Source organism: Temnothorax longispinosus, chromosome 3 (genome assembly GCF_030848805.1).
Source record: "Temnothorax longispinosus isolate EJ_2023e chromosome 3, Tlon_JGU_v1, whole genome shotgun sequence".
Lineage (NCBI taxonomy): Eukaryota > Metazoa > Arthropoda > Insecta > Hymenoptera > Formicidae > Temnothorax > Temnothorax longispinosus.
In genome coordinates, this window is record NC_092360.1 from 14,728,159 (window position 1) to 14,740,576 (window position 12,418).

General features: G+C 33.4%; 2 protein-coding genes across 2 annotated transcripts; one reads left to right on the top strand and one right to left on the bottom strand.

Annotated features, from left to right (window-relative positions):
- Positions 1–3,635: 3,635 nt before the first annotated feature.
- Chld3 (Chitin and LDLR binding deacetylase 3) lies at positions 3,636–10,881 on the top strand. Its single transcript, XM_071774563.1, has 10 exons — positions 3,636–4,366; positions 6,450–6,584; positions 7,118–7,222; positions 7,760–7,903; positions 8,332–8,514; positions 8,769–8,907; positions 9,018–9,139; positions 9,357–9,586; positions 9,969–10,139; positions 10,472–10,881. Exons 1-10 carry the CDS (start codon positions 4,318–4,320, stop codon positions 10,748–10,750), a joined length of 1,557 nt encoding a protein of 518 aa, XP_071630664.1. The 5' UTR covers positions 3,636–4,317; the 3' UTR covers positions 10,751–10,881.
- Lsm7 (U6 snRNA-associated Sm-like protein LSm7) lies at positions 10,878–12,172 on the bottom strand. Its single transcript, XM_071774579.1, has 4 exons — positions 12,005–12,172; positions 11,906–11,917; positions 11,657–11,834; positions 10,878–11,175 (listed from the first exon to the last, which is right to left on the bottom strand). Exons 1-4 carry the CDS (start codon positions 12,155–12,157, stop codon positions 11,036–11,038), a joined length of 483 nt encoding a protein of 160 aa, XP_071630680.1. The 5' UTR covers positions 12,158–12,172; the 3' UTR covers positions 10,878–11,035.
- Between the last annotated feature and the right edge of the window lie 246 nt (positions 12,173–12,418).

Genomic DNA, 12,418 nt, shown 5'->3' on the forward strand with positions numbered 1-12,418 from the left:
CAATCTGCCATTATATTCTGTCAGCAGATTCTCTCAGTATACACACTATACTGTAAAATATAATTTTAACTTTATCAATAAAGATTAAAAATAAATGTACGTGCACGATAGACATGCAGAAATGTGGCTTTCACGAAATTTAAAAAGGGTCAATGGCAGCCTATTCCTTAACTCCTGTTGACTCTTCTGGAAATATTCTCCAATGACACAATAGGGAAAACTATCACGTACCGCCTATTATATTTTCTTCGTTTGCATCGTACAGGTCGCGGAACGAAATGTTTGGAACCGCTCTATTTCCGCCTTTCCAATTGTCGTTGACCGTCGCAAACCTAAATTCTAAATAAGCTGGCCTACGGATCGGAGGAAAAGAAGAGGTCCGACGTTAACTCAAGTCTCGCTGAAATCAGACTCGACTGAGAACTTTCCTCGTGCTATGCCGTATGTCGTACGCGACGTATGACACGGCTGTCAGGAGATACCTACGTACGTTTTCTCGATGCTTGGCAATTATTCCTGATCCTAAGATGTGACAACCTCGAGCTCTGAGAGACGAGATGCCGACAGTAGAACGGTTAAAAAAAAATGGAAATAAAGAATAATACGCAAATAAAAATAAGAAATATCAAGTAATAAATAAATACGCGAATAAAAATACAACTTTGGGAAAAAAAAGAGAAAATAATATGTCGTCGCACCGTCGTGATGTATGAATAAAAACGTGAACGAAAGGTGCAACTACACGTATATTCAAATACTAATACTAATGTATTACAGGTAGATACGTTGTGATTAAATCAACAATGGAACGTTGAAAGTATAAACTTTATATTTTGACATTTAACCATATCTTTGCAGGAAAACTTTTCACCGTGTCCCGCCAGGCAGTTCATCTCTCGTGGTGTTCTCTTCGCGCGGCATTATTCTAATTTGAACGGAGGTCAACGAAGCAACGACTGCCTCTCTCGCCGCCACCTCAATTTATCTTCTTGCTCCACGTAAATGTATTTTCGTACATGGGTCTGTCCTCGGTGGACACAGTGGATCGTCACGAAACACGCGTGATCACGCTCTTTGTTGCCGATAGCGTGTAAATAAGCTCACGTGTCAGAATTGGGAGTAGGTATTTGTGCATTTTGACGGTAGCTTCGAGAGAGAACATCTTCAGCCCGGAAATATATTTGACATCACGAGCCAATATACCATGTGTGTGGTTTCGCGTACGTTTATTACCAAAACTATTAAACAGGTACGATAAGAAATAGATAAATAGGCAGATTATTTTTTAAATTATAAAATCTGGTGTTTCCATTTTTCTATCGTTTAATGTGTTTCTTACTTTAACATATTTTTATTCGAATACATATACTATACATTCATACAATTCAGATATACAAAAAAGATACTAATCTTCTTTTCTAAAATTTCTCTTCAAATGTCGTTCTTTGGATTTTGATGTATGTACGTTCTAATCACGGTTTAGTTTGCTAACTATAAGATATTCAGGAATGATTAATGGCACGGTCGTAACGGCTAGGAAAGTGAAGTAATTCTTGGCAAGACAACAACTGTATCTAGAATATTTAAACGCATTGTTTTATTTTTCATTCGTGTCTCACTTCATTACCCGTAAAAATAATACAGTAATAATGATACGAGAGAACGAAAAATAGTGGATTTTCTGTTTATAATTTTAACCGGTAAGAAGACACGTGCAGTTACTTAAATAATTTAAAATCAATTTTTTTTCACTTAAAATTCGAATAGATCTCTAGGAAGATTTAATGTTGACTCTGCCCAACTTTTTATTATTCGATATTAGATTTTCATAGCCATCTTCCATTCGTATGTGGTATCATTAGACAATAAAAATATAATTTTATTATCTACTTCCATCACTGATACTCGATTTGCGCAAATCGTAAAGAATATGCATTTACACTTGCAGAAAATTTCGAGGGCATTAACATCCCACTATTTTTGTTGAAGAAATATTGTTTTTTAAATTAATAATAAAACCATACATTCGATTACATTCGAAGATTGATTCTGCATCCAAAAGCGCTTTTATGATTTGTCGCTACGTATTGAAAACTCTGAAGACAAATTTATCTTTCGTAGCCATGATGCACGTCAAGATAATTCATCGGATACGTATGCTACGTTAAAAGATACTTTCGAATTAACTTGCACGGCAAATTAGAGCGGACTGCCAAACCAAACGTCGCTATGGATGACTTTTCGCACGAATGCACGGGCTTACGGTTATTTGGCGACCTGCCCAGCCCGGTAATAATTACGCCCAGATCTGCTACCAAAAACTATGTAAACGCGAGAGTGATAAATGCGCAATTCATCTCGCGAGGAGATGTTTACGTAGCTCGAGTACATCATCACTTTTCGAAGATGTCTCAGTGCCGCATGGGTAACTCTTTGTGTCCGAAATTTGTACCGTAACGAGAACCATGCAAAACCACGCTTCTTCTTTGTAACTAAGCACCGGAAGAGATTTGCACGTATTGGTCAAATATTGTTTGTACATATGTAACTCGCGACATTTCTTCGGAAGCTGAATACTTATAGATTTATTTTTTCGTTATATATTTTAAATTAAATTATTATCAACTTGACACACATCTCTTTAGCTGTTTTATATTAGATATACGTTCTAAAACTGATATTTTTTAGAAAGTATTTTGTACATTATAATATTTGATATTTTATATATTTCGTAATATCATAACATTATATTAATTACATTGTAATATATCAATCTTTATAATATTTTCATGTTTATTTGATTGACGTTTTATGATTTGACCAACATGTTAATAGTCAAAGACATTAATGTTTTTTCATACACGTCTATCGATACAATTAAAATATAATGTCCAACTTGTAACACATTTCTGATGATATGCACATTTATGAGAAAGGTTATTTTTACGATGCACATTTCTCGTAAATATAATAAAGACGTAAATAGCTGTTGAAGAATAAAAAAATATTTTTCAACGCCATCCCGCGGAAACAAAAGTTTTAATAAAATTTTGTCCATGTATTAAGAACGTAAACTGAAATCTTCAATAAAGAGAACCATTGGATTCCGCTCTACTTGTAAACACGCCTCGATACTCATATAAGACGTACGTTTATACAAGAAAAAAAAATGAAATTGATTAATATAATTAATATACCGTTATACCGGATCTTGTTCCAATTCTCCGAGCAAATTTTATAGATACGTGGCAGCTACTTCTATATCTTGAAGAATCCGCGGTTAAACTTGATCTCGAGTTTCATTTGGTTCAGAGTAACGGTTGGTATTGAAATTCTCCCAAATATTCGTAAACTGAGCCCAAAGGTTGCTCAATAAATTATAAATACGACAATTAACTTCATCCAACACTGCAGCATTCCACGTACTCAATCTTGGAAAGTTTTTCTCGTTTTACCTTAATATTATTGTGTATAAACGTTTTATTATATTATAAATCATTTTGAATATTGCTAAAGACAATAGCAGACAGTTGAAACGTTGTAGTGTTTTGAATAATTTAATGTTTTATTTAATAGAAGGACTTTTTTATGTATTATAATATGCCAAAATTTACTAGTCGTACATATAATTTTTGTATTTATAATAAATTAATAAACGTATATATAATACGTATAAACTAACTTGACACACGTAGTTTTCTGTTATATTTCTCGCAACACATATTCGAATTTGAAATAGCAAAATCATTCAAAGAGAATTGGTTCTTTAGGTAGTAAATTATCTGATTTATCTGATGCACGTAATTAATGTTAAATTAGCTATTCAACGAATGCGTTTACTCGATTGGAGACGAAAATTTCAAAGCAGCACGTGCTTTTTCTTTTTTAGTAGTTTTGTAGCGCGTAAAGATGAGGATATTATATAATACGTGCAAGTTTCAAGAGTGTAAAAGATAACAAAATTATAGTGTTCTTATTAATTTCAAATAGACTTTACTTTCGCAACGTTTGAAAATTTAAAGTTTATTGTTAGTTATAAGAGTATATGTAATGTTAAATAAGCCGGCTGATAACTCGATATTTCCATTGATCGATCAAATTGATCGAGGAATGTATTATATACGCGGTCTTCGAAGTAGTTGTATTGCGATTGTTAGAGACGAGTGAAAATAGCCGGTCTGGAAGAGATCCGCGTGATTATAAGCGCGATGAAGCAGATACTCGTCATATAAGGCATGCCTTCGTAGGCAGCCGTCAGTTTGAAAGTGTGAGCTGTCGCGTGTAGAACCGGTACAACGCCACGCACAAGAGATCGACATGTGGTGGAAACTTCGTTTTGTGCTGATCACGTTGCTCGCCGTTTCCGGTGAGTTTCGTTCAAAAGTATTCGTGAGTGCAAGTTTTTTTTTTTCACTTTGACGAGCGCACCAACCTGTTTATTAAACGTCACGCAAAGTCTAGAAAAGCGTTGACGTTAAAAGCAATACAGAAGTTCTATTTCTAATGCATTAACGTTATATGGCTCTTGTTTAAATAAATATTGGCAAAAAAAGAACATTTTGTAAAAAGGAATACGTTTCAACCCTGTACTGCAATCGCGTGTTAACTTTTAACAACAAACACGTTATATGTGTATATTCTTATAGACATTTTCGAGATGTTCGCATAAATCTTATCGAGACAAACTTATACAACGTTTCTATAAAACATTAATTTATTCAGAACTGTTGACATCCTTAAATATAATAGTACCAAGAATTTAAAAAATCTTATTTTATTAACAAATATATTGTTATGACATCAATGGGTTCAGCTTTTGATGCTGTGGAAAGGTGAAAACTATCTGTGTCACTACTTATATTATATTATATGATATTTATGAGAGAGTATACTCTTGAAAAATAATGTAAGTTTATTACGTTAAGTAGACTTAATAATTTAAATATTAGATAAGCAAAATTTTCAAGTTAATTTTGGTATATAATCAGAGGTCGCACTTTATCTGCTGATTATACATGTGATTCTAGTATAAAAAGAAAAAACCAAACTGTAAAAAATATACGTAACTTCAAAACTTAAGTAAAAGTTTTTACTTAAGTAAACGGGAATGGTAAAGTAAATGTATTTAAATTTATAATCTTTCATAGAGAGAGAGAGAGAGAAAGAGAGGATCAACTAATTAAACCCTTTCTTTAATCATGTCAGAGATCAGTGGGATCAGAAAATAATGTAATGTATTTTTGTGTGGAGACAAAATAAGGATAAGTTTCAACATAAAATAGTTTTTAACAGCAATCTTTTATGTAATTAAAAAAAAGGACTTTTTAAATAGGAGTTATATTATGGCTGAAATATAGTCAATACGTGTATTCTTTGAAAAAAATGAGATTTTTTTCATGTGAACAAAAATTCTTTTACTTAAGTAGGCTGTCTCGTGTTAGAAAGTTCTCTCTCTCTCTCTCTCTCTCTCTCTCTATTTACTGAAAAATAATGTCATAAAATTGTATCGATTTCAATTTTGGTTTATCACAAAATAAAATATAAGCAGAACGAGAAAAAGGACAAATTAGATTTGGAATTTTGCTTTGAACAATGATGCACGCCGAAAGTTTCATTTCCGTTTTTGCATTCGGGTGAAAACGATGGCGCTAATCGCATGAGATTTCTCTTCGAACAAGTGTACATCACACGCTACAGATATCCGTTTCTGAAGCCAGACGGAACGTGAAAGTACCGCGCGCCTAAAGATAATCTCGTAACCGTGGGACATTGAAATCGTTTCAATCTTCGATAATATTTACTCTTCTTAAAAATTGTTTTTCTTTAATTATTATTCACTTCAATAGAAGAGTAAATATTTTTTTTCATAAACTGTACAGGATGTTTGACGTATCGTGGCTTTTCTTTTAATTATAAAGTTTCCTGTCCCTAGTTTAAAAATCTGAAATCAACTTTTTCTTCATAGAACAAATTTTTAATTTTAATTCCGTCTTATTATAAAATGTACAATTTAAAAGATTTGTTAAGATGTTAATTTAAAGCAGAAAAAAGAAAAATAATCAAATGTCTTCAAATGTTGCCGAAAGAAACCGGGAAGGACGTTGTAAAAAGTATGTAAAAAAACTGCCTTTACAAATAATTGAAATGACAAGCTATTCATGTCGCAAAAAATTATTGTTAAACCTAGACTAATTTCGCGACGAGCAATTGATATTTTTTCAGTAGTATATTATTACGCGCGCGTGCGCGTAATTAATGATACTGCTGTATCATGCGTATGGCGTATGGCTGGACAAGTACTTTAGGTGAAAGTTCTAACGCGCGATTTATAATAATATTTTGTTGTTATTTATTAATTTATAAGAAAAAGGCTTATTGACTTTTAAATATGCAAAAACGAGGAAAATGTGGGTCACACGACTCATACCTCCACATCGTGATGTTTTCAGCAAATACCGCGGCGGAGAAAGGAAAATCTGGAGAAGTTCCTTGTATAGATGACAACAAGTTCTATCGTAATCCTAATGCACCATCGCACAGCGTCTGGTCACCTACAGAATGTGCTAAATATTTTCTCTGCTTAGGTAATTATAGATTACAAAAAGGAAAACTTGATTAAATTATCTAAAGTTTTATTAATCGTCTCCACGTAAAACCAGAATTAAAAAAACCGCGACTATGCTTTTTATCTCGATTTCTTCGATAAATATATTTAAAAAACACAGTTAAAATATTTTGAGATAAAACATCTAATCTTACATTTCTGTTAAAGTTTACATAAAAATTGCAAAATATTCTTAATATGAGAATCAAGTTGCGCTGTCATTGCTCATTGTAAGAATGAGCATTGGAGTAGGTTAAAAGTCTTTATCTTTCTTTTATTCAAAAAGGTTCTTTTAATACAAAGACTTGTGGAAACAATATTTGCACGTACAAATGCAATCACATTAATATGTCTTGTTATTCATAGTTAATTCTATTATTTTACTTATTATATTATTTTTATTGTGCTTGTTTTGTTTATGAAAACGTATATCAAGTTTATATTGCATATATAATAAAATAAAATAAAAATTTGTGTGATATACATCTGCTACATCGTTAAATCGTGTTTCAGATGACGAAGTGTTCGAATTCAAGTGCTCGCAAGGACTTCTTTTCGATGTCTCCAGGCAGATCTGTGATTTTAAGACAAACGTCGATAATTGCGACGTAACTTCAGGTACATTTTAGATATTTATGCTAAATCTACTGGAAACACGCGCGAACGAAAGGCTCTGAGAAGGCCCTGCAACTACAAACAAACGCTGGCAAACTTTATGCCGATTTCTACTCTTAAGAAAGCGATCGAGTGTTGAACACGCAATACTTTCACCCGGAAAATCACACAACGGTGACAAGTTTGTCATTTCTTTCTTTGTGAGAATTAAACCTCTTGGTGGAAATTCCAATTTAAAACATATGTGTCATTAGAGTATCCTTAAACAGCGTAGACATTTAATGCAAATAACGCTATTATAGCCACAGATGCAAATGTACATCAAATACAAACACGCATATTTTAACTTTTTTACAAGTAAAATATACGCAACACACATACCTACATAATTCTTGCTTAAATCTTTTAGTAAAATTAAACCCTCTCTCGTGATGGAACAACTGTCTTCACGTTATGTTTTATGTTTATATAATTTAAAAAAGTATAGTTACTATAACTATGTACCGAATGGTGATGTAAAGTTTTCAAAGTTTCTCGTAGATGCCCAACCGGCGAAGCCGCTGCTCAAGGATGGCGAGTGTGACGAGGACACGTTGGGTTGCGGAGATGGCACGTGTCTTCCGGCTCTATATTTTTGCGATGGGAGTGTCGATTGTCCCGATGGTTCCGACGAAGGATGGTGCGGTAAGAAATGCGAAGAATGCGCAAACATATATGTTATATCGAGCTCTTTATTGGCACTTATAAAAGACGTTCTTCACTGAGCGCATTTACTTCAACCAGCAGATTCTTCAATGAATAATGATTTTATTTATAGACAGTTTTATTGAGATAAAAATTCAATATTACGGTAAAATTAAATGTTTCAAATATAGAAAAACTAAAATTATATGTTTGTCGCGGCATAAAAAAATAATCAAACGGTAAAGGTTAGTATTTTATACGTTCCCAAATTATATTATTTAGTAAAGTACGTTCGAATCTTGAAAATGTGCTTTTGTTCATAACGTGGAAAATATATGAAAAATGGCACTCTTAGTTTTCGATCACACTATGAAAATAAAATGACATTATGCATGTCAGCTGTTGTTAAAAATATCAATCTGTTACAGACATGCGACATGATATCAATGCGGCGCCAGTTTGCGACACGCAGAAATGCCAGTTACCAACGTGTTGGTGTTCTAAGGAAGGGACTCTTATTCCAGGAAATCTTACCGCACTCGCCACTCCACAAATGATAACAATCACTTTCGATGACGCTGTAAATGCTGAAAATTTCCAACTCTATTCAAGTAAGTTAATAAGAAGTTATCGACTAACGTAACGTATTCACATCATTTCCTTTTTTCATTTCTCTCTTTTCTGTTTTATTTAAAAGATCTGAATAAATCTGCAATAACTTTAAGAGTCAACACAAACGTGTCTACAGATAATACGTCAGTATATTAATGTTAATATTTTTATCCTTATCTCATAACAATAGGGATTTTTTCAAAAAAAAAAAAAAAAAAAAAATTATAGAAAATAATCGTTGGATCATTTACAGAAATTTTTACGGATGACAGAAAAAATCCCAATGGCTGTCCTATAAGAGGTACTTTCTATATTAGTCATCAATACACGAATTACAGGGATGTGCAATATTTATGGAATGCCGGTCACGAAATAGCCGCACATTCCGTTACGTAAGTATAGTATATAATTTAAATATAAAGCAAAAGAGAAGCTGTAATAAGTCAAGTCATAAAGAATTGTTTGATTCGATACGTAAAATGAATCGGACATTATTTCTCAGACATCGTGGACCGGAAGAATGGTGGTCGAAGAATGCGACGATTGAGGACTGGTTCGACGAGATGGTCGGAATAGCGAACATCATTAAGAAATATGCAGCGGTTCGTATCGCCGATATCAAAGGTAGAAATCTTTATTTTAATTCGATATTATATCAAGATCAACGTGAAGGAAAGAAAAGACCCATGTCACGCGTATTAACAGAACTTGCATGCATACTTGTATTGTCGTTGTATACGTGACGTGTAACAAATATTGCATGTATCTTTTCAACGTACGCTGGTCTTGTTCAAGAGAATATAAAAGTATTTATTATTAAGTACGCTATGTTATGTCATAGGGGTAAGGGCGCCTTTTCTACAGGTCGGGTGGAATCGCCAGTTTCTGATGATGTCTGAGTTTGGCTTTGTTTACGATTCCTCAATCGTTGCACCATTTTCCGATCCACCCTTTTGGCCCTACACGCTTGACTACAGGCCACCGCATCCGTGCGTCCGTGCAGGACAACTCTGCCCTACTCGTTCTTATCCGGGTATCTGGGAACTACCTCTAAATCAACTTTTGACAAATGTACGTGAGTCACATGCGACTGAATGGAACGTTATCGATAAATACCAAATAAAGACAAAAAGCCGAGATTACTTTAATATAAGATTGTTAATGTATGACAATGAAATTTCATCTTTCTGCATTGCGTAGAAAGATTAAATGCGTGACGAAAGTTATAAAAGTTCGATATTATCAAATTTTCTTTTTATTCTAGTTTCTGTAAACTTGTTTTATATTTTCCATGTTGAAAGCGATCTAAAATATAAAAGAAATACTCTTAATAATAATTAATCGATAATTACGTATTACTTTTTAATACTTTTGTCCGTTATCAGCGTACTATGGTTTCTACTCTTTTTCATCTTTATTTTATAGAAGCAATATTTATCGACTTTTTATTTAGGATTACACGTGCAGCACTGTGGATTCATGTCCCCCTGACTTATCTGGCGAAGAAGTTTATAAGATGCTCATGCTGAATTTTAAAAGACATTATCTCACTACGCGCGCACCTTTTGGTCTACATTTTCATGCATCGTGGTTTCAAAATCCAATGTATTTTTATGCATTCAATGTAAGTAAGACTTTAAACATTATCCATTATTAAAAAATCGATGGTGCTTATTATTGACTAACACAAACAAGATTATTGATTTCATATTTATTACTATTATACTTTCATTATTTATTCTACTTTTAGGAGAATATCTACTATATCAATTTTTATGCATTTAATTTTATGCGATTAATTTAAAAAAATCAGAGTACTAAAAATTATAGCAGTAAGAAAACATATTTAAGATTATTATAATTTACTTTTTGACTTATTATAATTTACCTAATATGATAAACTTTGTTATTTCTGTTAAATTATAAACTATAATGTTTATTTTCATATGTAATTAGAAATTCATCGACGATCTACTTCGGCTAGACGACGTGTTTTTCATCACGAGTACGCAGATTGTGGAATGGATGCGCAGACCAACACCCCTGAGTGAAATTGAAAAGTTTGCACCGTGGCAGTGCGCGAAGCGACATTTTGAACCGTATGAGATGGCCTGTGACTTGCCAAATAGTTGCAAATTATCCAGTAAAGTGCTCAAATCATATAGGTATTTACATACATGTTTTGAATGTCCGAAACAATATCCATGGCTGAGAAATGAATTCGGGATTGAATAAAAATAGTAAAAGCGACCTATAGGACTTGTAACCCTATGCTGCTTGTATATAATCGAGAGTTCACATAGTACCTTATTTAGACGTGCAATCGTATTATTTATTGTAAACATAGACATGAAAACATGTATCTTTATAAGAAAATGGGTTTTATTTCCTATATATGTAAGCTTTTTTATAATGCAAAAAATAAATTATATTTTTATTTATAAAGATGGAAATAATATTCAAGATTAAATGGTTCACCTCTAAGATGTAACACATATTGATTGTGAAAATCCTCCCCGTCTATCCTTCTTGTTGTATAAATGGATTCTGAATAGATTCCATGCCGTCTACAGGACAGATAAGCACTACGGATGTTCCTCTGCACACCACCAAGCCTAGCATACGAGTGTCTTGATTCAATTTATATGGGTCATCTGGATCTGCATAAGTAAGAGAATTTGTTTGTGTTACAAGATTGATTAAAAAAAAAAAATATTGTATATATTGCACTAAAAAAAAAATCTGTATTCAACACCCCAATATTTTATCTCAATTTTCATTGTTCTCTTTGATGATTTACACGTAAATAAAGATTTATGATATTCTATTCATCTTCTAGATAAAGATAAGCGCAAAAGTTTTTTAATTGTAAGGCACGTCGTGCAGCATTCGATAGATAAAGAGAGTTTTACTCTGTAAATTTAGTAGGATTTCTAAGGCTGGAATGTATCTTTTACTTCACGCAAGTAACGTAGAGTTAATAAAAAGGATTATGCATATTTATACTTGAGTTAAAATACACACTAAATAAGCATTAAGCAGATGCAATGTAAAACAATGTAAAATAAGGTTATACGTCACAATCTATACGCGCCCTAATAAATTAAAAATGGTATATCATTATTATTAATTACACATCACCTCTGAGATATTCCTTTGTGTTGTCGAGTACCAGGTTGAGTAAAGGATCATAACCTTTAAGTATACCTTCGGCTTCTCTGCCACCGGCGAACTTCACCCTTATATTCTTCTCGAGATACTTGGACAGATCAAGAATACTCTCTTTTCTCTTTTTCTCTTTATGCTCGACATTCTGTTGCTACAGAAAATAGGAAAGGTATGCTGAGAGGTGAATGTGATTAATTCAGACGTACGCGTGTGATGAGTTACCTGTTTCGGCGCCTGTAAGAAAAATCGTGAGGTTAACTCGAGGATTCAATTTTCAACGAGGTTATAGAAAAGTGAGAGGTATACAATCTCGCAACTTACGGACATCCTTGCGCGTACACGAAGGATAACGTTAATCGGAATCAAGTAGTGGACCTTGGACGATGTCAACGGAAACGCGATACCACTCAATACGGCATCGTATTTCGAATAAATCAGAGTAAACTTGTATGTACTCCCGTAGCCGTGGATCATGAGCAATAATCATCCCGACGTATGTCGGCCGATCGGGCCGATTATTTGAGTCGATGGAGTCGAGTCACGTCGAGTATCGACTTCTTCCTTGCTCTTCCCGCGTTTAAAATCGATAAATATAACGTGAGACTTCGAGAAGGCTTCTGATACTTTTGGCGGGAAATGTAAACTGTAACTATCTCTACCACGTACCAGTCTATTTTATATTCTCTATCTACCGATGCGCACGTATTTCATGATACTTGAGCGTAACAATTAAAA

What these genes read in the sequence shown, in the direction of transcription:
- Lsm7 (XM_071774579.1), bottom strand. Translation starts at nt 12,157, where the DNA reads ATGATCCACGGCTACGGGAGTACATACAAGTTTACTCTGATTTATTCG. An exon ending in CACAAAGGAATATCTCAGAG is followed by an intron (nt 11,176 to 11,656) that starts GTGATGTGTAAT and finishes TTACTTATGCAG; the next exon opens with ATCCAGATGACCCATATAAA.
- Chld3 (XM_071774563.1), top strand. Translation starts at nt 4,318, where the DNA reads ATGTGGTGGAAACTTCGTTTTGTGCTGATCACGTTGCTCGCCGTTTCC. An exon ending in TCGTATCGCCGATATCAAAG is followed by an intron (nt 9,140 to 9,356) that starts GTAGAAATCTTT and finishes GTTATGTCATAG; the next exon opens with GGGTAAGGGCGCCTTTTCTA. An exon ending in TGTATTTTTATGCATTCAAT is followed by an intron (nt 10,140 to 10,471) that starts GTAAGTAAGACT and finishes ATATGTAATTAG; the next exon opens with AAATTCATCGACGATCTACT.